Source organism: Misgurnus anguillicaudatus, chromosome 8 (genome assembly GCF_027580225.2).
Source record: "Misgurnus anguillicaudatus chromosome 8, ASM2758022v2, whole genome shotgun sequence".
Classification (NCBI taxonomy): Eukaryota; Metazoa; Chordata; class Actinopteri; order Cypriniformes; family Cobitidae; genus Misgurnus; species Misgurnus anguillicaudatus.
In genome coordinates, this window is record NC_073344.2 from 10,074,349 (window position 1) to 10,101,563 (window position 27,215).

A 27,215-nucleotide genomic window follows, 5' to 3' on the forward strand; every position below is an offset into this window, starting at 1 on the left:
TGTCATACTTCTATCCGCCAATCACATGCTTTCATTCTGTGACGTGACATGTACTCTGTCCAATCACGCTTTACCCACAGTCAGACCAGATCAGCCAATCGTCGAACAGTATTTGACGGCAGAAACCTATGAACCTAATCTTTCAGTATTATTTTTTCGATAGGCTAAACTTATAGCTTAACTGTATTTCGTGAACAATAATTTTTCATACATACAAATAAACGCATTTAATAGTGAAAAAACTGTCAGTTTCTGTCAGTATGGAATGAGATATTTTATTATTTCAAAATGTCTAGATAACAATTTTAAAGATTAATCAATTTATTATCATATGTACAGTTCCCTAACATGTACAATGCTATTAAATCATAAAAGAATAATAAAAAAGAGTACCGCACAAAGTTTAATTTAGACAAATACAAAAACAGAATCCAATTATTAAAAAATTAAAAGAAAAAAAATGCAGGATATTTTGAACAAAAGAGGTCCAGTTCTTTTTCCCTTCATTGTCAAATACAGAAAATATGATACATGTATGCTGCATATTTGCAATAATTTGATAACTTCAAAGCCTAAGAAAGGGCTATGCTATTTTATATATGAATGATGATTTGATTATTTCAGTCAGTGAGAAACAGTTTTTATGAAAACAAGCTAATGAAACACTAAAAGTGCATGAAAAGAAAAGGCATATCTATAATTCAACTTAATAAGTCATGTCAAGAATGTAAAATTCAGCTGTACATAGGCTATTGCCAGAAACTTTTATACCCACAACTAGATCATATGGCAGGTATCTCAACTGACAACAAAAGGTGCACAATTTTATAGTCATATACCTTACAAAAAGATTTACAAGTATACAATTTACACATTACCTGCAAATGATATTTCAAAGTATCCCATTTACAGCACATTTCACATGCAAAGCCATATCATGACATACTGTAAACCATCATAGTGCATCTGATCATTACAAATCCAGTATTTATCCAACATAACATAAGCAATTCATCAGCACCACCTTGAATGCACTCTGATATAAAAAATAAGACAGCTTTAAAATAAGCCTATTTTCATAGTTTCAATAGATACTCAAATGATGTTATAATCTCCCTTTGGTCTACTTTGAAAATAATATTACAAATGAAGTAAAGGACAAACAAAACATAAAAAATGTGAAATTCTGAAATAACAACTACATTGGATTTCATCCAGGTTCATGCAAATATGTCAATTCTTTAAAAGAATGATGTAAATTCATAGCTTTTTTAAATAAAAATGAAAACGCTGAAATGTCAGATATTAAATGTTTTTATGCAACCGTTGTTTTGGAGTCGAGTCCAACTCAAACCAAGAACACATTGTAAAAAATACTTTGCTGCCCCAAATTTTTGTTGAATCAACTCGGATTTACAAGTCATTTCAACTTACTATTATTTATCTTGACTAGAGGTAAGTTGTTATAACTACAGGTGAGTTGTTATAACTTATAAAATTATGTTGACTTTTCTCAACTATATTTTATAAGTTGTGACAACTCATCTCTGTTGACATGACTTGTAAAACTACAGAGCGCCTGAGGTGACATTGGAGTAAACTTTTGCGTGCTCACGCGAAACTTTCATGTGCTCACGCGAAACCTTCATGTGCAGATTTTTTTAAATAGTTTCGTTTTGCGTGCGCGCGTGAAAGTTTCACGTGTGCACGCGAAACGAAACTTTATTTAATTTTTGCTCCATGTCCCCTCAGGGGCTCCATATTAATCTGAGTTGATTCAACAAAACATTTTACAGCAGCAAAGCACCTCTCACAGTGCAAAGATCGAGTGTCGAGTCAGAGTCCAGATAAAGCTGGATGTGGTTTTGAACTCAACACTCGATCTCTGTCCTTGGTCTTGACTCAGACTTGACCAAAAAAATAAAAGGAAAAGACACAAATGTCAATATTACAATTTAAATAATCACTAATTTCATTAAACAGAATTCTTTAGAATAACAAGAAGAAAAGCAACAGAGTTTAAGCACACTTATGCAATGCAATACATTTAAATATCAACACAACATATAGGTAGTTGCAGAATACAAAATTCAGACAAATCTGTTGACCAATTTAAAGCTTATGAATTGATTTTATATAGCCTACTGTACTGAACTTAAAACAGATACATTTACTTCTGTGTCTGTTTATCCACTTGTTTGAAAGTGTTTCATAAGCTTACTACAACGAAAAATTAAAATAACAAAAATGTAAATTTTTAATAAATGAGATGAACATATACACAAACGTTAGTACCTCAACATAAAACCCTAAAGTAAATCTGAATGTCATTTAAAATGCCTTTATATTTACATTCAAGCTGTCTTCGGCTTAAACACACTGAAAACAACATGGAAATAATCACATAAGGCACATTAATTGCCAATGACTGTTTGTGTCGTCTTATTTACTTTTATATTCCTTCCTAAGATTCCTTTTATTCAATAGAAAAGTGTATTTGAAGAAAATTATTCTGCCTTAAATTATTGCTATAGTCCTGCCTATTTATTGCATGCCAACCAAAGCCATTCAGTTAGGGGATTAAAAAAAACTGTACAATTTATTTGTACAATATATACCAGTTTGCCTTTGCTTACTCACAATGAAACTTCTACAGAAGAATGATGGATTGTGATCTCTTTGACTATGGGAAGATAAAGGCCTATGGTGGTGCGGTTGATTGGAGTCCTGTGGGCACACTTAAAGTCTATGGGAGTGCCATGGTTGGCACATAAATGAACACTATGGCTTGCACTCCATTAGGGTGCAATGAATCTCTTGGAAGGATGGACGCTCTTTGGTGTTCCTGTTCCAGCAGCTCAACATGACCTTGTAGATGGGGTCGGGACACATTGGTGGCTGGGGCAAGTATATCTGATGATAGGAATATATGCAATGTTACTGGAATGAAATCAGCTGTAGATGTGGCATGGATAAATAAAAACATTTTTGTACCTGTCTCCTTTGATCCCGAAAGAACTCCCCTGTGTTTTCAATGACCTGCTCGTCTGATAGCTGTGAGTATGGCTGCTCTTTGCAAAAGGTGAGCATTTCCCAAAGAGTCACTCCAAAAGCCCATACATCACTGGATGTCGTGAATTTTCCCTGCAGAAGATAAAACGTTTTATTTAGAGTAGAGGGTCTTCAGATGGGGTCAGCGATTTAATCAAGTAAAACTTTTTAAAGTTTTTTCTAAAGTTCAGATTATGGCTTTATGGTCCCTCCTACATTAAAATGTATTAACTAAATTAAACAGAATGTAACTCTTGTGTATCCATCAGGAAAAACTGTCAGAAAAAATTGGTCCCAAGCTGTCACTGGGGCGGCCTTTGTACCTAAAGACTTCATTTTAGTACCTCAGAGTACATACTGGTACCACAGAGTGCATATTAGCATGTCAAAGGTACCAAATACCTAACTATTTTGTACATATTGGGACCTTTATAAAGGGTAAGGACCCAGTGTTTGCATGGGACCATTCCTGAACATTTTTTTCTGACAATCCACTTTAAAAACACCTGCTATGATTTATTCTTTGTCTAGCTTAGATACATGTGTCTGACCAGAAGAATGCTCTCCCAGGACATCCAGCGGATAGGCAGTACAGCTCTTCCCTGGATGCGGTAGTAGTCTCCACTATACAGGTTCCTGCTCATGCCAAAGTCTGCGATCTTGATCGTGTAGTTCTTCCCCACTAGGCAGTTGCGGGTGGCCAAATCCCGATGCACAAAGTTTAGTGAGGAGAGATACTTCATGCCTGATGCGATCTGTGTGACCATGTGGTGTAGGTTACTGTAGCTGAAAAAGACATACAATTACGATTAGACTTTTATGTTGTTAGCAGATGTTTTGCTTGTGACTGTAAGAATTAATGCAGTTTGATATCAACCTGACAGTTGGAGCATTGCTGAGTAAAGCGATCATGCCTTCGGGTTCATGGCGAGACAGGAACTGATTGAGGTCTCCGTTCTCCATGTACTCTGTGATCATACACAGAGGATCAGAGCTCATACACACCGCCAGGAGCCGGATAATGTTGGGGTCTTTCAACCGTGACATGATCTTTATCTCCTTCAAGAAATCATTCCTGTAAAGCACAAATGAGAAGCTACGGCAATCTGGTTGAGGCTAAATGTATATGGAGTTTACTATTGTGGATCATCAAGGTCAGAATACATTTTGATCAGTAAGTTGCTTTTTTTTGGCTAACCGTTAACTGGCGCGGTCCCATGAGTGGGACACCTGAGTTTACTTTAATGTTTTGCATTTGATTGTTAATATATCACGACCATAACTATATAACTATATATTGTTGGAAAGGTCTCAGAAAGTACCGCATTTTCCGGAAGTCACACTTTCTTCATAGTTTGGCGGGTCCTGCGACTTATAGTCAGGTGCGACTTATATGTCAAAATTAAATCATACTGACTAACATGAACCAAAGGTAAACATTACCATCTACAGCCACGAGAGGGCGCTATATGTTGCCCCTGTAGCCTACCCCTGAAAAAAACTGTTAACTGAAACATTAACTTAAAGATAACGAAGAAAGACTTAACAAACAAAATGCCCCCCCAAAAAATAATAATTTTCTAAATAAATGCGACTTATAGTCCAGTGCGACTTTTATGTTTTTTCCTCTTCATGACACATTTTTTGACTGATGCGACTTATACTCCAGAGCAACTTATAGTCCAGAAAATACAGTAGTTTTTATATTTCAAAACCTTTTAGCAGTAATAATAACACAGTGACCGTAATTTATTAGTTTACAAATTTTTTGTGATAATTTTATGTATAAATATATATATACTATATTGCAATAATTTTATTTATTACAATAAATTTAAACTGCTATAACAATTTTTTTTTACAATTTATATTTTCACCTTGAGACACTTCCGTGATTTTTTTTAAAGTGTCTTCTTTAAAACAAGACCAAAGTTAGGCTTCTAGACTAAGAAATGCCAGAGTTGGGGTGCCAAATGCCAAAAAAAGGGCTGCGCCAGTTAAAGGGATAAATATATTTGCTATTTTATTTAAAAGGTCAATGACTGTGACGTTTGCTTTGGCAAACCTTGCGTTTTTATTAGCATCTGCTCTAAGCATCTTAACAGCTACGAGCACTGTTTGGTTTTCAATGACGTCGAAGGAGAAGTCCTCATCCATAAAATCTTGCATTCCTTCTGCTTCACACAAATGTACCTGGCAACACATAAAACAGCCATAAATTATTTTTATATTTTATATTTGTTTAAAAATCATTCATAGTATTACTTAAAAACCACTACAAAGAAATCAAAGCAAAACGATAGGACTTTCAAAAGCGATTAATCACATACAAAATAAAAGTTTTTTTGCATAACATATGTGTGTGCATTTTGTGTGATTATTTTGTATATATAAATACCAAACATGCAGATTTTGATATATTTTATATTATATTATATATCGATTAAAAACTATATACATACAGTGTGTAAATTTTAGTGGCATCTAGTGGTGAGGTTGTGAACTGCAACCAACGGCTAAGTGAACTGCTCATCTATCGCTTTTGAAACACATAGAAAAGCTACAGTAGCCGCCACCGGACAAACATGACATCATTGGAAACAACTTAGTAAAAAAGTTTGTCCATTAAGGGCTTCTGTATAGAAACATAGCGGCACAAAATGGCGACTTCCATGTAAGGGGACCCCCCGTGTATGTAGATAAAAACGTCTTATTCTAAGATAATAAACACATAACGGTTCATTATGAAAGGTCTTTATACACCCCTGATAATATAGTTTTAAATATTATTTGCATTTCTGTCAAGAGATCCTTCTAAAATTACACACTGTACCTATATATACAAAATAATTACACACACAGTGCACACACATATGTTATGCAAAAACAAACTTTTATTTTGTATACGATTAATCGCGATAAATCTTTTGACAGCCCTAGGACCCTGTCTGTAAAATCCAGGCCACTTGTCAGTTTCAACAATCCCAATTGTTTCAGGTCCATGTTTTATATTGAAGATATCAGGATTCGGTTTTCACAGAATGTTCTTTACATTGTGTAAAAAAGTGACTTCGGTTGGGTTTTCACAGACTTGGTCACATTTATCAAAACAGAGATCAAATGTATTAAAATTCTCAAAAACAGACCTCTCCAAACTGCCCCTCTCCCAATTTTTCTTTAAAGGTGAGTAGTTTCCGTGGAAACTCTTCCACAGCAACATCCTTCCCTGACAGCAGGTCCATGGTGAGGGCAGGAACAGCATAAGTGTTGCCTCCTGTCACACCCTGCAGGTTGACAATGTCAGCTTCGGCGTAATGAGGAACACCATCTTGTGCGCTCGCCGGTGGAGACTTGGAAGCTGTACTGGTTGATGCTGCAGAAAAGTTGTACACATCTATAAACACATCTTTTAAAGGTGCAGTGTGTAAATTCTAGCTACATCTAGTGGTGAGGTTGCGAATTGCAACCAACGTCTCAGTCCACGGCTCACTCCTCGCTTTTAAAACACATGAAAGCTACGGAAGTCGTCACAGACAAATATGTCATCATTGGAGACAACTTTGTAAAAAAAAGTTTGTCTGCTAAAGGCTTCTGTAGAAACATGGTGGCACAAAATGGCGACTTGAATGTAAGGTGACCCTCTGTATATGTGTATAAAAACGTCTCTTTGTAAGGTAATAAAAACATACCGGTTCATTATGAAATGTCTTTATACACCACTGATATTATAGTTATGTATAGTACATTGCATTTCTGTCAAGAGATCCTTTGCTGTCCCCAGAGTACATTTGTGAAATTTTAGCTCAAAATATCATACAGATAATTCATTATAGCACGTTAAAATTGCCACTTTGTAGGTATGAGCAAGAATGTGGAGTTTTGGGGGTGTCCTTTTAAATGCAAATGAGTTGATCTCTGCACTAAATGGCAGTGCTGTGGTTGGATAGTGCAGATTAAGGGGCGGTTTTATCCCCTTCTGACATCACAAGAAGAGCAAAATTTCAATGAGCTATTTTTTCACATGCTTGCCGAGAATGGTTTACCAAAACTAAGTTACTGGGTTAATCTTTTACACATTTTCTATCTTGATAGATGCACTGGGGACACAATTATAGCACTTAAACATGGAAAAAATCTAATTTTCATGATATGTCTTTAAATAGATTACAAAACTTTCAGCATGCTGTAAGTTGTCAATACAGCAATGACACTTGTTAGCAATGCTTGTTTGTCTTTGTGAGAATAAGATGGTAAAAATTACTGTTTTAAGCATTTAAATAAGTTAATCTCATGTTAAGTTTAAATGTATCCATGAAATTCAAAGCGAGCCTTGAACTCACCAACATCCTCTGATGTTTGTGAGAACTCTGGAAGTTTGCGGACCAAGCGTGAAGGCTCCTGGTAGTCGGGTCCCAGAGGGAAGATGCGCTCATAAGCGGAGTTTGACTCTTGCTCGATGGACACTGAGGAAGTGTTGTTGTTGTTGTTGTTATATGTGAAGGTCTCACTCTGTATTGACAGACTAGCAGTTAGTTCATCGTCCAGCATCCTCCGAGACACCTGGAATGTAGGATGTTTAGTGAAGAAGTTTGCTAATAGCTTGCTTCTTTATTTATTGTCAATCATATATTCACACTGCACATCATTTCAGGGGTCATGCAATAACAATAATTATGATTTCTCCTCAAATGCAGTTTTTCCTTATTCTTTTTCGCTGTATTTTTTGCAAAGTCTGGCACAGAGTGGAAATTCATAGGCATGATTTTCATATGGGAACATTCAGAGACAATGACATCATATGGAGTCACAGTTTAACTGAGGACTGAAGTTAATTTTAGGCCCAGACACAATCTCTGGACTTTTTTCCTAGAATTTTATATGCTGATTTTGAGGAAAAATCTGTGGAATTCTACAAAAATTGATTTCTCCAATCATCTAACAATAGTAAAAATATATATATTATAAATATTATATTTTAATAAAAATATAAATATTATATTTTACCTTGTATCTTTTTTACTATTACATACAATTTTTTACTATTATTGCCCATAATTTTTAAAGTTATGTGGATTTTGACCAAAAACTTTCATGGATTCATAAACCTATATATACATAGTTATATGAATCTGTTTACAAAAACCTGACTTAAGTTCCTCTCACCTTCTCAAGCATCTTTTGCCACACTTGTCTCCATAGAATAATAACAATAATAGCCACTAAGATGAAGATGATGGCAACCAAGCAGCCAATCAAAATCCGGGTGTTGCTGTCATCTACTTTGTGGGTGGGATCATCCCCTGAGAAGGGGATAGAGAGAAGATAACCTGTTGATGACATGACACTCCAGATCTGATAAAAAGATTTTATATTTTAAAGTCCCCCTTTTATGTTGTTGTGATGTTTTTAATATGCTTTAAGACAACCCCTGTGCAAATGCATCATTCTGCACCATTGTTGAGTATTTTCTCCATAAAATTGGAGATGGTTCCCGCGGTTTAAAAATTGCCTTGGTTTCCAACGTCACACACATGTAACCAATTACATCAACAAAGTTGAACGTGTGGATCAGTAGTTTGAGTCATAGATGTTATGTATGGATGCCGCATAAAAGATTAGTGCTGCAAATGTGCAGTTCACGTATGCATTGTGTGAAACCGAATTTAGCAGTTTTCTGTCTGAAACTGTCAAATGTAGCATCTATTTACATGGAATTCAGTTTAAGTCACTTCCGTATTGGCTTCATCAGAGAGATCGGAAGGTTGCCCCTTGTATATAACGCACCCTTATTCGCACATTCATATCTATGGTCCGTGCTGTGGGAATAGGTAGAGGCGGGGACTAATTTGCATATTCATAGATCCGCGTCTTTTAAATGAGACAATGGTGTAGAGTTACATTCAAGCTGTTTTAAAGCATGACCAAATTACTGTGACAAGTAAAACATTTATATGTGCTATTGTAATGCTCAAAGATGAGTTTTAACTGATACAATTATTGACTGCAGGGAGACAATAAAACCTGCTGATCCTCAACAAATCACTGAATCAGAAACAGTTAATCTGACCTGGCTGACTGCTGATGGAAGGAGGGATCGGAGGCAGCGTTGTGTTGTACATCGCCGTATCTGAAATCACAGTGTGTTCAAACAATGAGGATGAGTGTGTAGTTGTAAAATCATTTGGACAAGGAGCTTTTAACCCAAGAATCACCTGGGCCACAATCATTTAGGGGCGGTTTCCCAGATAGGGATTAGACTAGTCCTAGAATAAAATAAATGTAAGAGCTGTCCAAACTGAAAACAACTTACACTGACATATCTTAAAATAAATTAGTGCCCTTTGTTTTACCTCAAAATGCACCCCAGTAATGTTTTTAGTAAGGCATGTTTGTTAAAACTAGTTATTTCCTAATTAAACTAAGGTCTAGTCCTGTTTTAAACTAATCCCTGTCCGGGAAACCACCCCTATATGAGTAAATTGAATGTGAACCGGTTAATCCTGTTCATGAGTTTGACTGAACAACTTATTCACAATCCTTAGGTCTAACCATACATTTTGAACATGTACTTAACTATCAGTTCAGAACAATTTTTAAACTAACATCTCAAGGTAAGATTAATAGTAAATAATAATAAAAACATATAAGTATATTCCATGGGTCATTCTACAAAAAAGGGGGAAATGCTTGTCCCTTGCTTTTGCAGACCCCTTAATCATTTAATTTGACCCAATAATCCCATAATGATATCTATTTATAAAAATATAGACTGTCCTTAAAATGATGAAAGAGTTTATTTAATTAATTTATTTTTTCCCCTTCTTTAAACTTATTTTTAAATTTCTGGTCCTGAAAATTGCCCTGTCCCTTTGATCATACATGGAAGTTGAACTGTGTACTTATTATTTAAAACCATGTTTTTTATAAAACAAATCAAATTTACATTCACCTTTAACCCTGTATGAATTTACTACAACACTGAAATGCTAAAAATACACTATTAATATGAATAATATCAATTAAATCTTTGTCCCCCAAATTTATGTCATTGGGGTTACCCTACCCAAAGCACTTTTATTTTAAAACAATGCATCAGCCCTTTGAAAATTTTCCTGGCTCAAGAGGTCAGTGAAAGAAGTGCAGTGGAGGAAGGCAAAAGGTTTGTGAGATGCCTGACTTTATTTGTCTAAAATATCATGATATATCTAAGAATTTTGAGATAAGATTTTTTTGGATGTCATGAGTGTTACTCTTTTTTTTTTTTATAGCTGGGAGTGTTAAAATCTTTACATAAAAATACATTATACTGAATAAGTATGTGATTGTTACATCATTAAAATCTGTAAATTGTCATTGGTGTTACCCGTCATTGGCATTACTTCTCTAATGATTACTTCCTAAGCACTATTCCTTTAACTGACCAACATAAAAGCATAAAAACAAAACAAGAGGAAAATGTTCAAGTTTATAAGTTTTATCATATTCATTATCTATTATTATATTCTCATTTTCTCAGGTATTGAAGATACAACTTCATGGATTCTTTATTAAAATGTATTAAAAAGTTAAATATAGATGAAGCTCCCCGTTTTGCGGATTCATAGATTTGACAAGTTAATTAATGCTATTAAAGAAGTTTTGGGTATGTTGAAAGAAGTTCATTTAAGCAGATTTCCATCACCCGCATTCCACCTATTCTGTAGAATGACCCATATACAAAGCTACACTGTAATGAAACTTGGTTCAACTTAAAAAAGTAAGTTACTAGGTTGCCTTAAAATGTTTAGTTGCTTCAACTTAAACATATTAGTTAACATTAGTAAATTTTTTACACAACTTTTCTGAGTCAATTAATATTTGAAAGTTGAGGTAACTTACCAGGTAACTTAAGTTGAACCAACAAATCTTTTTTGTGTATCACATGACTTATAATATTTGTAATATAGAGCACGTACAGAGCAAGTTGTTATTTTATTGTCAATATGTTATTATTTTATTATATGTTATATAATATGTTATTTTTTGTCTTTATTAAAGCTGGACTATTTCATGAAAAGATTCAAAAATTTTCTTCTTGTATTTAAAGGGACACGCCACTTTTTTGAATATATGCTCATTTTCCAGCTCCCTTAGAGTTAAACATTTGATTTTTACCGTTTTGGAATTCATTCAGCCGATCTCCAGGTCTGGCGGTCCCACTTTTAGCCTATAGCATAATCCATTGAATCAGATTAGACCATTAGCATCGCGGTAAAAATAACCAAAGAGTTTCAATATTTTTCCTATTTAAAACTCTTCTGTAGTTACATCGTGTACTAAGACTGACAAAAAATTAAAAATTGTGATTTTCAAGGCGATATGGCTAGGAACTACACTCTCATTCTGGGGTAATAATCAAGGACGTTGCTGCTGTAACACGGCTGCAGGAGGCGCAATGATATTACACACTGCCCGAAAATAGTCCCATTGGTTACATTTTTAATAGCAGGGGACTATTTTCAGGTGCTGCGTTGGTCTTAGTACAAGATGTAACTACAGAAGAGTCTTTTTCTTTAAATAGGAAAAATATTGAAACTAAAAGTGGTACTGCCAGACCCGGAGATCAGCTGAATGGATTCCAAAACGGTAAAAATGAAATGTTTAACTCTAGGCGAGCTGGAAAATGAACATATTTTCAAAAAAGTGGAGTGTCCCTTTAATTTATTAAAATAACAGCATGAATTGTGAACTATTCTTTTCAATGGTGGAGCATCATATAGATTTCATGTGCTGACCTGACTGGAAGGTGATTTCACTGAACATCATCCAGATGTCAGCAAAGTAGTACTGGCACTTGATAGCACTGGCCATGTGATTCTGGAGAGACACGGTGACAAAGCGGGCACTAGGATTGACATCGTCCATCACAGGGTTGAACGATATGGGCGTGGCCTCCCAGTCCGACTCAGACCGGAAATAACACACCACCTTCTGAAAGGTCTTCACCCTTCGTGAAAACATGTTGTTGCAGTGTACCTGAAACCAATTGGGATTACAAAGGATTGAAAATGACAAGTTGAAGAAGAGTTTAAAATGATGCTGTTTCCACTTTCAACAAGTATCAATAAATTGAGATTCAGGTCAATTAGGCCTTTTATCCTCATAATTTAATGTAGATTTAGAAATTGTGGAACTAGGAAAGCAACAACACAAAGGCATGGACTGTTTTAGACATTTCAGAAAAAAACAAACACATACAGCCACCATATATCTACATTTCCTGTGGTATGTATAAATGAAATAGGCATATATATAAAAAAACAGGACAAAACTAAAACTGCAGAACATGATAGCCACAAAAATCTACATACCTTCATGGTGGTGAAGTTGCGGGTGCGGTCGAACTCAAACATAATCTCAACAAAACCATTGGGAAAGCTCTCATTGGTCCAGCCGACGTAGTCATATCCAGGCCAGACATTGTACACATGGCTGTGTGTGAAGTCATCCAAACCAGAAATACCATCAGTCAGTTGTCCAAGACCTTCTGTCATACTGGGATAAAATACAAAAAAATTCATTTTTGCAGATTTTTATTAAAAATGTTATTGCATTTGGTAATCTGCAAATCTCACATTTTTCATTTAACATACTAACTTTCTTTGTTTTCAAAATGGTAAAAGCTTCTGCAGACTTTTAAACCCAAACATACTCTTTTATGATGGATACTAGCAAATGTATACAATCCAAAATCACCACTAGATGGCAGCATTATATTACTTTTATTATCATCATAATTTTTCCAGCAATGACACTTGTTTCTCTTGTGTTAGTTTAATGACTGTGAATGTGTGGGGTTTTACTTTGTGGTCTTCTGCTGGTTCTCAGTCTCTCTCACACACACATTCACACACAAAGGCAAACACACTCATGGGTCATGGAAGGCAATGACGGAGCAATGAGTCAATTTCTACCGCTGTGACCCTTTCCCATCCTGTCGCCCTGCTGTCACCATAGCAACCAGGCAATAACAGAGCAGCCCTAGTTAGTATGTTTGTATTATGGAACTGATCTGGGATCAGATTTTCCCAGTGTCAGGAAGATTGCTCTGTTGTCCATGGAAAAGACATTTAGATCTAAGTTTACATTTAAACCAAATGTACAATAATTTACATTATTTCTAAAAATGTTTATTGTAACCATATATTATTATTTACAGGAAGCCTTTCTGAAGAAGTATAACCAAAGATATTAAATGTAACAAGACTGGGCACTTCTATTACTATGAATAAAGAGCAATGGCCACTTTAGGGATGGCAGTCCCACCTTCCAGACAAAAGAACCAATCATCAATCGATAAAGACTGACGATGATTATCTGGGGGAGGGGCTTGCCAACTTGTGCATGCACAGTAGCTGATGCCACCTGGAATAAGGTGATTTTAGCGCAAAATGTGAGCTTAAGAAACAAAGGGTATGGTATAATTGTTGTTTAGTTGTGATAGAGATAGGACTTTAATCTTGCATAACTGCCCGGAGGCGTTGCAGACTTCCCTAAAGGGACTTTGGTATATCAACTCATTTATGACAAATGACTTAAAGGGACAGTTAACTTTTTTTGAAAATAGGCAAATTTTCCAGCTCCGCTAGAGTTAAACATTTGATTTTTACCGTTTTGGAATCCATTCAGCCGAACTTCAGGTCCGGTGGTACCACTTTTAGCATAACTTAGCATAATCCATTGAATCTGATTAGAGCATTAGCATCGCGCTAAAAAATAACCAAAGAGTTTCAATATTTTTCCTATTTTAAACTTAACTCTCCGACGGAAAATTAAAAGTCGCCATTTTCTAGGCCGATATGGCTAGGAACTACTTTCATTCTGCCGGAATTGGATGCCGTATCATCACTGAAAAAATTATTAATTCAATTTACTAAATTTGCAATCAAGTGGTTGCAATCAATTTATTTAAGCTTCATTTATTTTCATTTTCATTCATTTTTATTTATTTAACATGGACAATGCAAACAAACATAGTCTCAAAGCAAGCTTGTCACTAAAATGCAGCATAAAAGTTAATAGCAAATGCTAATTTTCAACTCCTGTCCCTGGCTTTAAATACAATAAAATGTTCATACTTTACTATTACAATTAAAAATGATATTACATGATATATTGGTGTCTCCTGATTATACACAATAAATAAATAATAAATAATTTTTATTTATTTATTATTTTTTATTTATTTTTTAGTTTAAATTTTGCTACATTTAAACAAAAGTTTTTTATTTTATTTTACTTTACTAATCTTTTTTGTTTAAATGTAGCTTAAATTAATTGATTGCAACCACTTACCTCAAAAAAATGAGCAAACTGAATAAATCATTTTTTTCAGTGATGGCTGGCGCAGGCGCAATTATATTACGCAGTGATCAAAAATAGTCCTCTCGGTAACTTTCAACTCGTTGGTCATTTTTGAGCCCGATGCTAATGGTCTAATCGGATTCAATGGATTATGCTAAGCTATACTAAAAAGTGGTACAGCCAGACCTGGAGATCAGCTGAATGGATTCCAAAACGGTAAAAATCAAATGTTTAACTCTAGGGGAGCTGGAAAATTAGCCTATTTTCAAAAAAGTGGAGTGTCCTATTAATAATAAATGGATAGTTGGCTAATGTAAATAAATTTTGTACTAACCTGTTACTCATGGCTCCATCATACACAGAATCATTGAGAAAAACAAACTGTCCATTTAGAGTCATCTGCTGACCAACTGGAGCATTATATGATACCAAGCCATCTAGAAAGAACAGTAGATCAGCTTATTATTTACTCGGTTGTAATTCAGTTGTTTAATAATAGTCACATGTGATACAATTTTGCTGAATATAACTTTATAAGAAAAAATAAATGATGCAATAGAATCCAAAAATCTCATATGTCTTAATTTTTCTATTATGAGATTTTGTAACCCTTACATACTGTTGCTATTTAAGACACAGATGTCATATTATCTCTACATGACAAATAACAGCTCAAGAGAGTCACGATTTAACATATGTGACCGAGGTTGTGAAAGCGTTTTACATAACGCATAAATCACACCAATTTAGTTGTAGACTCAGACGTTGCCATTTCAATTCCAGTAAGTTTTTGTTGAAGTCTGTAAAGGGAACTGCAATAGCAAGAAAGGGAAAAATTGTTGAGAAACAGGGAGATGTTAAGGGACTAGTCATATAAAGATCTGATTCATCTGTGTCATGATTGATCTGATTCATCAACCACTTAAATAAGGTTAAAGTTATGGAAAGTATTAGCAGAAACCCAGATTTATCGAATGGTAACAGTAACATTTTGACAGTTATTCATTAAAGGTCCAACAAAGATAACTTGAGGTCTGAGGTATTGGTTTATTTTAAGACTTAAGATAAACACAAACTCATTCATGAACCAGAATTATACAAACAGTGAAGACTTTATGTGACAAAGGGCACATTATGCTGTTCATCTTCTGTAATCATTAAAACATTTCTCTAAACTTTTAACTGAATAGATTGACTAGTTTTGTAAAGTCAGACTTACCGAGCCACTCACAGCCATACAGTTCCACGCGCATGCAAACGTTCATTGAGTGATCGATGACGGGCATGAAGCGGATAAAACGTGCGATGATGGGTGGCTCCATGTCCTTCAGCACAATGTCATAGGCATTCCTGTTCCCCTCAATCACCTTCAAAACAGAACTGCACTTTGATATCCCACACTATTGACCTGATTTATAAGTGTTTAACATATACAGATCATCACCTGTTTTCAATTCAAATTGATTTTGTGTTATTATGATTATAAATTATCCATGGTTAATGAGTGTTCCTGTTCCAGTACGAACCTGTTTGCCCTGCCTGTTGCGCCATGAGATCCAGCGGCTACCGTCACGACTGTATTTGATCTTGTATGTCTGGGCAAACTCATTACCCATGCCTCCGGCATGACGTCCCTGTGTACCCACCAGAGTGATGAAGTGCAGAGAATGAAGGTCTATCTGCAGGAACTCCTTCATAGTCTCTGGTTCTCGTGCTATCACAGGACACCAGGCGCCATCGCCTTCCTCACTGTCCAATCTGCCGCAGACAAAACAACATAACACTAAGGTTTAGATTGATGAGAACAACACCACATGAGTTAAATCTTTGGCTTCTGCTTCATCGTAAACTATTCTATAGCTCAAGTGAAAGGGAAAAGAGTGTTGATGGGAATAATTAAAATGATGGAAAAAGTAGTACCATTATACGGTGGGAGCATAATTATCTAATTCTAGTGAGGCTAGGAAGAGACCACCCACATTTGCTTAGAAGTGGTTTGCTCCTGCTAAGATCACCTGCAGCTCATGATAAAAACAGTGTGTATGTGTGTGTGTGCGTGCGTGCATGTGTTTTTGTTCATACCTGCCATATTTCGCTGCTGTGGATTCGGACCACTGACTGGTAGCATAGATGTCTTCATCTAAGATCTGCCCTCCAGACATTCCTAATGGAGAGCGACATACACCTGTGAAAAAAAAAACAACAACGGTGTTTAAAGAAATTATTACAGTGTTTTATTTAGCAACATGTATGCATGCAATACTTCATTATTACTCTAAGGGGCGGTATCCAAGTCTCAGACTAAAATGCATGTTTGAGCTGCCTTGATTTCAAAGCACATTGTAATGAATTAAAGGAATAGCCTATTTTCTTAAAAAAAAATCCAGATAATTTACTCACCACCATGTCATCCAAAATGTTGATGTCTTTCTTTGTTCAGTCAAGAAGAAATTATGTTTTTTGAGGAAAACATTGCAGGATTTTTCTCATTTTAATGGACTTTAATAGAACCCAACATTTAATACTTAACTCAACACTTAACAGTTTTTTTCAACGGAGTTTCAAAGGTCTACGATCCCAAACGAGGCATAAGGGTCTTATCTAGCAAAACGATTGTCATTTTTGACAAGAAAAATAAAAAAATAGGCACTTTTAAACCACAACTTCTTGTCTAGGTCCTTTCCTGTGTGACCTAACGTAAATGCGTAGTGACGTAGGGAGGTCACGTGTTACATACATGAAACGCACATTTGCTGACCATTGTAAACAATAAACTGACACAAATACATTAATTAGTATCATTCGACATACAACAACGTCGGAGCGGTCCTCTTTCTCAACACTTGTAAACACTGAGGCGTAGTTTCGCGTTCGTCTTCTGTGAGCTCTTGACGTCATGACGTATTGCGTGGGGTCACGCTGGCGCATCACGACCGGATCTAGACGAGTAGTTGTGGTTTAAAAGTGCATATTTGTTATTTTTCTTGTCAAAAATGACAATCGTTTTGCTAGATAAGACCCTTATGCCTCTTTTGGGATCGTTTATAGTCCTTTGAAACTCCGTTGAAAAAAACTGTTAAGTATTGAGTTAAGTATTAAATGTTGGGCTCTATTAAAGTCCATTAAAATGAGAAAAATCCTGCATTGTTTTCCTCAAAAAACATAATTTCTTCTGGACTGAACAAAGAAAGACATTAACATTTTGGATGACATGGTGGTGAGTAAATTATCTGGATTTTTCTTTTAAGAAAATGGAATATTCCTTTAACATATATCAGTGCCACTGTAATACAAGTATTAAAGGAAAACACCACAGTTTTTAAATATTTTACTATGTTCTTACCTCAACTTAGACAAATTAATACATACCTATCTTAATTCAATGCGTGCACTTAATCTTTGTACAGTGTGTTGTGAATGTGTTTGCATTTAGCCTAGCCCCATTCATTCTTTAGGATCCAAACAGGGATAAATTTAGAAGCCACCAAACACTTCCCTATTTAAAGACACACTATGCAGTTATTTTACCTTAATATAACAGCTTCAAAGTTATTTCGGTGGTAAACAAAGTCATAGTAGGGCGAATCATCCTCCTGTTGAAGCTCGGGGAGGACGCCGCTAGCAAAACCAGCAATGCAAGCTTGAGAGAACCGCCCCTGACAAATCTCGCGAGAATCACGACTTGCTTTACGGCAACAACGTCAGACACGTTAGGCTTGTTCGACTCCGTGTGGCGCTGCAAGAACCGACCGCCGGATGATGTCAAAGTACCGCGAGAATGATCCGAAACGGCGCTTTGGCGTCATCTGGCTGTCGGTTCTTGCGGCGCTGCATGAAGTCGATCAAGCTTATTACAACAACTGCACGCGCGAATTTGAGACTTGAGGCTAAACGATTTAAAAGTTAAGAAAGCGCGTTCGGAAGTGAGTAGGAAAAGGAAAAAAGAATCTGACCGCATTAGGAACCGGACAATAGTCCCACTCGGTCAGGTTTTTACTCGTTGGCGTGAGCTAAAAGACAGCACTGGATGGGATGCTGATCTGGCGATCTTGTTGATGGACTAGTAAGTAAATCTCTTATTTGTAAACTTGTTTGCAGTCGTTGTTGTATTTTGTTGCGCTTGCTTGTAGTATGTCATGCGATTATCATGACAACAGTTGTCAATATCTCACATACTTATCAGGACATTAATAAGTCTAGAGGTTGTAAATAGTGTAAACATGCACAATTTGCAAACTATTAGGATAAATAGCAATAATCATGTATAGTGACATTATAACGACCAATGTTATGAAATAATGCAACGTACACAATTAACTTTGTCATGGCATTTTGTAATGTTTACATTACAATAAAAGAACACAAATGAAATGATATAGTAGACATAGTGCTGCAAACTAAGTGCTCTTCCGCCATACAATATAGTTTTAATTTTTTATCCGCATACAAAGTCTTTAAATGGGTAAAACATGGAAGAGTTTGGTGGCTTCTAATTGCATCCCTGTTTGGATCCCAAGGAATGAACGAGGCCAGGCCAAATGCCAACACATTCACAACACGGTGCGCAAAGAGTAAGTGCACGCATTGAAAAAAGATATGTATGTATTAATTTGTCTAAGTTGAGGCAAAAACATAGCAAAACATTGAAAACTGTGTTGTTTTCCTTTAATAAAGACTATTTACAGTATACATGCTTAAATGTACAGATTTAAAATCTGATTTCTCCTGAGAGGAGTATTGAAGAGTCCATGTCTAAACAGAAGAACACATTGCTTTTTGACCATAGCTGATGTACAATCTCTCCTATGTACGGTAGTATGTTTAAGAAACATTATTTTATATTTTGATTTAAATATCACATAATACTGCACAGTATGAGATGGCATTTCAATAAACTCTCTTAATCTCTATAAATATCTCTCTCCCTCTCTCTTTAAAGTGTCTGTGTGAAGGTCCGGACATGCGAGTGTACAAGGACACTCCTATTCCAAGTGGCCCCTTCATTTCAACAAAATAGCCTTTGTGATCATGCCAGCAATAGCAAGGATAGTGGTGAAGGACTTTTTGTCTCCATTTATTCTGTCTCCCCTTTAAATGTTTGCTTAAAAGTCAAGATGGGGGAAACCTCAGAGGCTTGGTTTTGGCAATGACAAGCTGATATAATCCAAATCGAGCTGAATCCCCCAACAAAAAGCTCTTCCAGATGTAACATAACATCATCCTCATCTCAACTCATCTCTCTCTCTCTCTCTCTCTCTCTCTCTCTCTCTCTCTCTCTCTCTCTCTCTCACATTGTATCTTTAACATACATGCTCAAAGACACATATAGACGGTTTCAGCAGTAACAACATAAATAAGCGGCTTTGTGGTTAACATGTAACTTCCGGTAAACTCCGCTAAGAATAAAAAACAACAAAGTACTTTAAGCGTAATTTATTTATATAACAAGCAAAATAAACAACACGTAGATTACCTAGGAAACCAAAACATTTGTTATTTTCAACGAGGCATTTGTTCAAGAGTTCAGCTTAGCAAAGTCAGACCATTTAAAAACTGAAACTGTAAAGTTTGGACCAGACAAAAACTTTACCTGTTTGCATTTTAGGGCAAAAAAGGGCACTGGTGTATTTTTAAGATATGTCAGTCCAGGTTGTTTTTAGTGGACAGCTATTACATTTATTTTAGTTTAGGATTAGTCTAATCCCTGTACAGGAAACCGCCCCTACAAGTTTAATACCATACCAATTTGCCAAATCATAGAAAAGTTAAACTGCCATGTAAATGTGTTAAAATATTACATTACAAAATTATCAGAATATTTTTAGCAAAAATTCAATCTAAGAATTAATATTTACTACCTTATTCGTATTTGGTATGTCATTTTTACTCAAATAACAGCATGCACTTGAGTTGGCACACTGTAAAAAATACTTTGCAGCCTTAACATTTTTTGTTGAATCAACTCGGATTTACAAGTCATTTCAGCTTACTTTTATCTTGATGAGTTGATATAACTACAGGTGAGTTGTTATAACTTATAAAATTAAAGCTACACCATGTAGTTTTTCAACCTTCATAATACATTTTCAAGACCCTTGTGATAGTACATCGACTTTAAATAGGTTGAATGACATGTCTACCATAGCCTGACGGGTTCTGTATCGCTTTTACTCGTACTTTAAAACTTAGGGTTTCTGGTAGTAACCAGAGCACAAAAAAACTACAAAATTCGACTGCTTTATGGCATACATCACTTCCTCCACACAATTTTTTTTAATGTGAATTTTGCTGGAGGCTATTTAAGGAGTGTAGAGAGCAACTTCTATTATGTGACTCTGTGGCACTGTGTTAATGTCATGGACCTATGACACGGGTGACCCAGGTTCGATTCCCCTTTAAGGCAATTTATTATATAAACTCACGATCTTGATTCATACATAAATGCAATCTTCTTTATAAATGACGGCGATTATCTTGCATATAGTTCCCTGTATTCAGATGCTGCATTCACGTGTTCACGTATTTACCTTTCTTTTACTGTGTCTATGGTATTTACTATGGTCAAACTTGCTCAAACTCAACAGTGTAAAACCAAACCCTATTCATTCACCAATCAGATCCGAGCGTTTCTCTCTTCTTTCTTCCTCATTTGCTGCGTTCCGCTGTCACTCACGTGACGTATTACAAAGCGGCAGACCTAAACACATGGGTTTACTTGGATTTTGAGCGACAATTTTCACACAAAAGAGAGGAAAAACGAGCGCCATTGCGGAAAATCCTGGTGGTGAGGGAGAGAGGGATGATGCAACAATATTTGTTTCGAAAAAGGCAAGGAAATACTTCTGGTCGTTTCCCAATTGGAAGGCTGCAGCCTCCGGAGATCAAATATGCAGGCTGCATACGTCATCAAGCCTGGTTTATTAAGGTAAACTGAGCATTACATTCGCAAGTCATAAGCACACTGCAACAATTTACAATTAACTAAGTATAATAGTCAACTTTATAATTGTTAATATTCTGAAATAAGACAGTCTTGATGACGTAGGCAGCTTAGAAATACGACATCCGGAGGCTGCAACCTTTAGATTGAGAAATGGCTTCTGCCACGACGAGTTCCTCATCCGAAAGTTGAAATATTGACTGCGTTTCTCCCTGATGCCTCAAAATGTTGATCGTTTAGCGTTTTAAAGGTTTAGTTTAGTTTTAAGGCTGGCCAGTTCTTTTCCTTTGCGACAGTGCTGCGGCGCTTGTGGCCTCTAGGGGCGCTAGGCGTGAAAAATACATGTCTAGCGCCCCCTAGTGGCCAAAAAGTTTCACGGCGTGCCTTTAAGTTGACTTTTCTCTTTTGATATGACTTGTAAATCTGAGTTGATTTAAAAAATATATTTTTACAGTGCATGGACTCCACAAGTTTGTTCAATCTTGATCAATTTTGCATTTTTTCATTTGTTATTAATTTTTTGAACAAACAAAACTTTCTTGTAAAACTTTCTTTTTATATCCAGGTTTAGAAATTACAATTTTCAATGTTTTTAACAATCAATGTTTTTATCACAAAATAAAATGAAGAAAATCTGTATTAAATTAGTAACATGCAAAACAGATGCATTTTCATAGTAGATACAAGAAATGGTACATGAAGGTACAAAAGTTATCACTGGGGCGGCACCTTCTTAAAAAGTACACTTTTATACCTAAAAGGTACATTTTGTTAGCCTGATAATACCGTCCTCTGCTACTTCGCTTTGCTTCGAATACAGAAGCAAAAAGAAATTGAGCGGATGTACTCAGGCTAACATATTGTACTCTGTTACCTACTTATAGATACATACTGGTGGTGCCTCATTATGGCCCTTTTTAAAGGTAACATCACAGTGACAAAAAGGTACAACTTTGTACCTTTTATCTGAAAGTGTATATGTCAACAACCTGTACTTATGCATATGTGCATGCATGTGCTATCGTAACTCAGGAGAAAGTTGTCACAGCTTTATGAATGCAGGCAAAGCAGCGTTACACAATTGACACAAGAGTGCCATACAAATAAAGGAGTCACATAAGTCTAGCAAATGCTCAGGCGCAGACACAGAGCCAACTGTGTGTTGACAGGTCTCAAAAAATAAAAGCAGTAAGAGAATTTGAGGTGTTCCTGAGTACCTGTATAGCTTAAATTCTTAAGGTTGTGGGTTCAATTCACAAGAACGCGGGCACATACTACTACAAGTCTGTTAAATGCGTGAATAGAGATTTGCACTGTTTTATACATTAGAACTATTAAATATGTTAAAAAAGAAAAGTCCCAGAGTTTTGATTTGAACCTTTCCCCAAATAATTTTATATAGTTTTGGAATGCTATTAAATTAATTCTAGTGAAAAACTTTTATTAACAAATCTTACTTTCTTAAATGCATTTTTGAAATGCAGCCATCAAAATACTAAAGTGGACTGTAACAAATTCAGTATCAGATAGTGTAAGCTTTCAGAGTCTAAAAATATCTTTTACTTTAGAAAGGTGGAAAAACACTAATGTCGTGTGAAGAGGGATGATGGTTAGCGGTCTTTCCTCTCTTTTCTTATTGGCCACTTCGGGCTTCTGCAGTAATTCATTGGTCCAGGGGGCGTTTATTTTCCCCCTCACCAAAGCATTTTTTCCCTCTTTAAGACCCTGTGAATGGCACGCTTGTTTCTCCATGTTTGTGGTCTAACTGCAAAACCTTACACACATGTATACTAACATAGACATACATTTAATCGTGTGTAAATTGTTAGGAGTGGCACGTTCTTCCTTTCTTTTTTACAGTGAAGAAAAAGCAGGAGTCTATTACTCCAAGTGGAAAAAGCGGAGAGAGTAGGATGGTATAACTACAGTCTTTGGGAATTTTAAACAGAGGAAAGTTGGCAGCGGGAATCTCACTAAGCTCTGCAACACACTTTTCCAGAAGTGGGAAAAAAGTTTCGGTTTTCCAACGGAAATATAAAGGAGCAAAACTGATATTTAAGGGGTTACGGCATTTCGCAATCTCTCTCTCTCCAAAAAGGAACGGAAATTCCCACCTTTGCGGAGAGCACAAATTCATACCTTTCTGAAACATTGTCATTAAATTTACATAATAGCACGCAGCTCTGTGCTGAGGTCAACCAGCAGGACAACCAAAACTATCAAAATTTTAAATAAAAGAAGGATGTGACTTAAGAACTCAAAAAACAAATAAGAAAAAATACAAACTCTTGAGCAAAAAAGAATGAAAGAAATAGTAGCCGATTCAATTGACTTTCCTGTTGTCAAAATGTCTGGTATGTATAAGCCACAGACTCCAGTCTGATTGTTGAATCCATTGTAAACAATCACGCTTGCTCTCCTGCTACATTTAATAACAAACTCAAAGCAAGGTCACATCCTCAGTGATCTCACATAAAGTTCAATGAGGTCTGAGTGATGGATTCTGTCCCATTACATTTCATCACTCCCTTTGTATGGTGCTCTGTCTATATTAACCACCAGCCTGTAAATCAACTCGAAACCAAAGATTTGTGATGGGAAACAATCATTTTGAGCTTTTTAACTGGATATTATGATGTATTGCTTAGTTTGCTATGTGTAGCAGACAGAGGAAAGAAATGTGTGAATGGTAAAGAATTGCAATGAATACATATGCCCTATATGCCTTGAAGGTTAAAGGGATAGTTCACCCAAAAAGGAAAATTCTTTCATCATTTACTCACTTTCATGTTGTTACAAACCTGTATAAATTTCTTTGTTCTGATGAACACGAAGGAAGTTATTTTGAGTAATGTTTGTAACCAAACCGATTAAAGGCCCTATGACTTCTATAGTAGGAAAAAAGAATACTATGAAAGTCAATGGGGCCTCTGATTGTTTTAATTACAAACATTCCTCAAAATATCTTCCTTTGTGTTCATCAGAACAAATACATTTATACAGGTTCGTAGCAACATGAATGCAAGAAAATGATTATAGAATTTTTGTTTATGGGTGAACTATGTTTGGGTCAAATATGCTTATTGTCTGGACTCTAGTTTACGCTAAACCAATGGTTGGGTTTGTGCATATTTGACCAAACCTTGGTTTTAAAACAACCCAGCATTTTTTAAAGCGTATGATCTTTTAATTCACTTATTTCAGATTTGCTTTAAATTAAACACATTTCCTTTGATTCATCCTAAATCATATGGTTATAATAATCTTGATTGTGATATATTTATAATAATAGTGGTCATTAAATTACAATATAATATTGTTTTTTTACTGTAAAAACTTGATGATGCATAATTAATATTAAAGTGCACCTATTTCATTGCTAAAAGCAACGTTATTTTGTGTATTTGGTATAATACAATGTGTTCGCAAGGTTTATGGTTCAAAAATACATTATTTTCCACATACCATACATTTTTGTAGCTCTGATATACTGCTTTCCTAAAACGCTCTGATTTTGTACAAAGCTCATTGATCTGAAAAGCGCTGTGTTCCTGATTGGCCAGCTAATCTGTACGTTGTGATTGGCCTGAATACCTTTGACGTCAGCCGGAAATGTGACGTTCCTAACCAAGTTTGAAAGATTCGCTCACAATGCAATGCTGACAGGAGTTAGCTTACAGACTGTGACTCCGAAGCAGGAGGAATTATGATAATGTCGGTCTTTACTTAATAACCAATCCCAGGAAGTAAACCTGCCTACAATCCGTGTGTTTGTTTTAGTCCAAGAAAAGATATTTACTTTGGAAATGATAACTCGTGTCATAGTTTACTTTGAGGTTTGTACCTTTTGCATATCGTTAACATGTACTAATACACACCTACACACCAAAGAAAATGTAAAATCGTGAATCGGACCATAGTTGCTCTTTAACACATACAAAAATACAAAATTTAACCAAAAGGTTTATTTTAATAATAATTAAGATGTGTACTTGCATCTTATTTGTGACACAGTCAACAGGCGTTATGCCCAGCTACACTACTTCCTGAACTTCAGCCAGCTCCTTGTTTCCTGTCTGCCATTATTGGACAAACTGATTAATCCAGGTGTGCCTGACCTCAGTAGGCACAAACAAACTGATAAATCCAGGTGTGCCTGACCTCAGTAGTCACAACAACAATAATCAGACACACCTGGATTAATCAGTTTGTTTGTGACTACTGAGGTCAGGCACACCTGGATTAATCAGTTTGTCCAATAATGGCAGACAGACAATGTTTCATTTCAATATTTTGGCATTAACAAGTAATTTTTAAAGTTGATCCAACTTTTACTTTTTACAATCTAAGGACATGCCAGATTGAAATAAAAGTGAATTCATTTATTGAAATCAAACTTTGATGCTCTTAAAACATAGTTATGAGACTTTAGTCTATATTTTACAGACAAAGTCACATTTTTCAAAAATACTTTAATATTCATATATTTTAAGACTTTCTACATTGCAATAAAGGAATTAGGCCTACCCAGTTACTGTTGACACCAACCTCTTTGAGGAGCTCTTCATCAGTCATTTAGTCATTATCTAAAAAATGTCCCAATTTAGTACACACATAAGTGCACATGCGCGCGCGTGCGTGTGTGTGTGTGTGTGTGTGTAAACTGCATATAATATTCAACAAAGGTCCTGCACGAAACCCCTGCTCATGTGAGAATCAGCCTCAAAATGTTGAATACAAAGTGTTTTAATACAAAATTGTTATGTTTCCTTTTCACACCCATCTCTTAACTCACAGTTCTGAAGTAACACGAACATTTACACAGCTGAGTGCAATTCAGTTATTTTTGTTGGTACCACAGTCTATCTGAAAGCTTATAAACAATTCTGACTCCTTGCCCATAAACCACAAAGACCCAATTTTTAACAAGCATTTTACATATTCCATGTTTACATTGCAGAAAGCCAAACATTACTTTGTAGTTTGACCAAGCAAAGGGACAATTAAATAATATGGAGGACTGGTATCCTGCTCTCACTTACATTAAAGCGCAATACGTCAATAAAAGAAAGCAGTAAAGAACATTACACATTCCTCGCCATGTTGTATTGGTATGCTACTGAACCTCAAACAACACTACATTGCCAGACTTACTTGAACTTAAACTTGAGCTTAATACAGTTTGAATAATAAGCTTTGAAAGCATCAGTTCAAGGTTTCGATATACTGAAATCAAGTAAAACAAACGGACCCACATTTAGTACACTGTCATATTTTTTTTTATCCCAAGATGTCACTTTAAAGGAAAACACCACCGTTTTTCAATATTTTACTATGTTTTTACCTTCACTTAGAATAATTAATACATACCTATCTTTTTTCAATGCGTGCACTTAATCTTTGTACAGCGCGTCATGAATGTGTTAGCATTTAGCCTAGCCCCATTCATTCCTTAGGATCCAAACAGGGATGAATTTAGAAGCCACCAAACACTTCCATGTTTTCCCTATTTAAAGACTGTTACATGAGTAGTTAAATGAGTAAGTAAGGTGGCACAAAATAAAACGTGGTGATTTTAAAGCAGATAAATGCGGAAGAGCACTTAATTTGCAGCATTGATGGAGCAAGATGTTACGGCGTGCAGAGGTCGAAGTGCTGCAAACTAAGTGCTCTTCTGCCATACAATATAGTTCTTATTTTTAATCTATTTATGTACCATGTAGAGAGATACTAATACTAATATGAAATATGAACTCTTTAGGTGCAAAGGTGTATTTTTTTTTAAAGAGTACTGCCCCAGGGACCATTTTTGACATTTTTTTTCCAACAGTGTGGAAGGAAGCAGCGTCACCTTGAGTAATCAAACTCATCTGCTTTATAA

At 35.7% G+C, this 27,215-nt stretch overlaps 1 protein-coding gene across 5 annotated transcripts in view; it reads right to left on the reverse strand.

Annotated features, from left to right (window-relative positions):
- Positions 1-249: 249 nt before the first annotated feature.
- The window catches only part of ddr2a (discoidin domain receptor tyrosine kinase 2a), a 50,666-nt gene continuing 23,700 nt past the window's right edge, over positions 250-27,215 (reverse strand). The window contains exons 3-17 of one of the 5 annotated variants that reach the window (XM_055213692.2): positions 16,477-16,579; positions 15,921-16,152; positions 15,614-15,761; positions 14,729-14,831; positions 12,402-12,585; positions 11,826-12,066; positions 9,119-9,178; positions 8,215-8,327; positions 7,392-7,560; positions 6,198-6,424; positions 5,117-5,244; positions 3,929-4,126; positions 3,603-3,837; positions 2,995-3,144; positions 250-2,913 (exon numbers count right to left, since the gene is read on the reverse strand). In XM_055213692.2, the coding sequence (XP_055069667.1) occupies positions 2,782-2,913; positions 2,995-3,144; positions 3,603-3,837; positions 3,929-4,126; positions 5,117-5,244; positions 6,198-6,424; positions 7,392-7,560; positions 8,215-8,327; positions 9,119-9,178; positions 11,826-12,066; positions 12,402-12,585; positions 14,729-14,831; positions 15,614-15,761; positions 15,921-16,152; positions 16,477-16,579 (2,423 nt within the window). In that variant the 3' untranslated portion in view covers positions 250-2,781. Of the gene's footprint in view, positions 2,914-2,994; positions 3,145-3,602; positions 3,838-3,928; positions 4,127-5,116; positions 5,245-6,197; positions 6,425-7,391; positions 7,612-8,214; positions 8,379-9,118; positions 9,179-11,825; positions 12,067-12,401; positions 12,586-14,728; positions 14,832-15,613; positions 15,762-15,920; positions 16,153-16,476; positions 16,580-27,215 lie in introns of all 5 variants that reach the window. The other 4 variants (XM_055213690.2, XM_055213694.2, XM_055213691.2 and 1 more) reach the window with 4 other exon arrangements.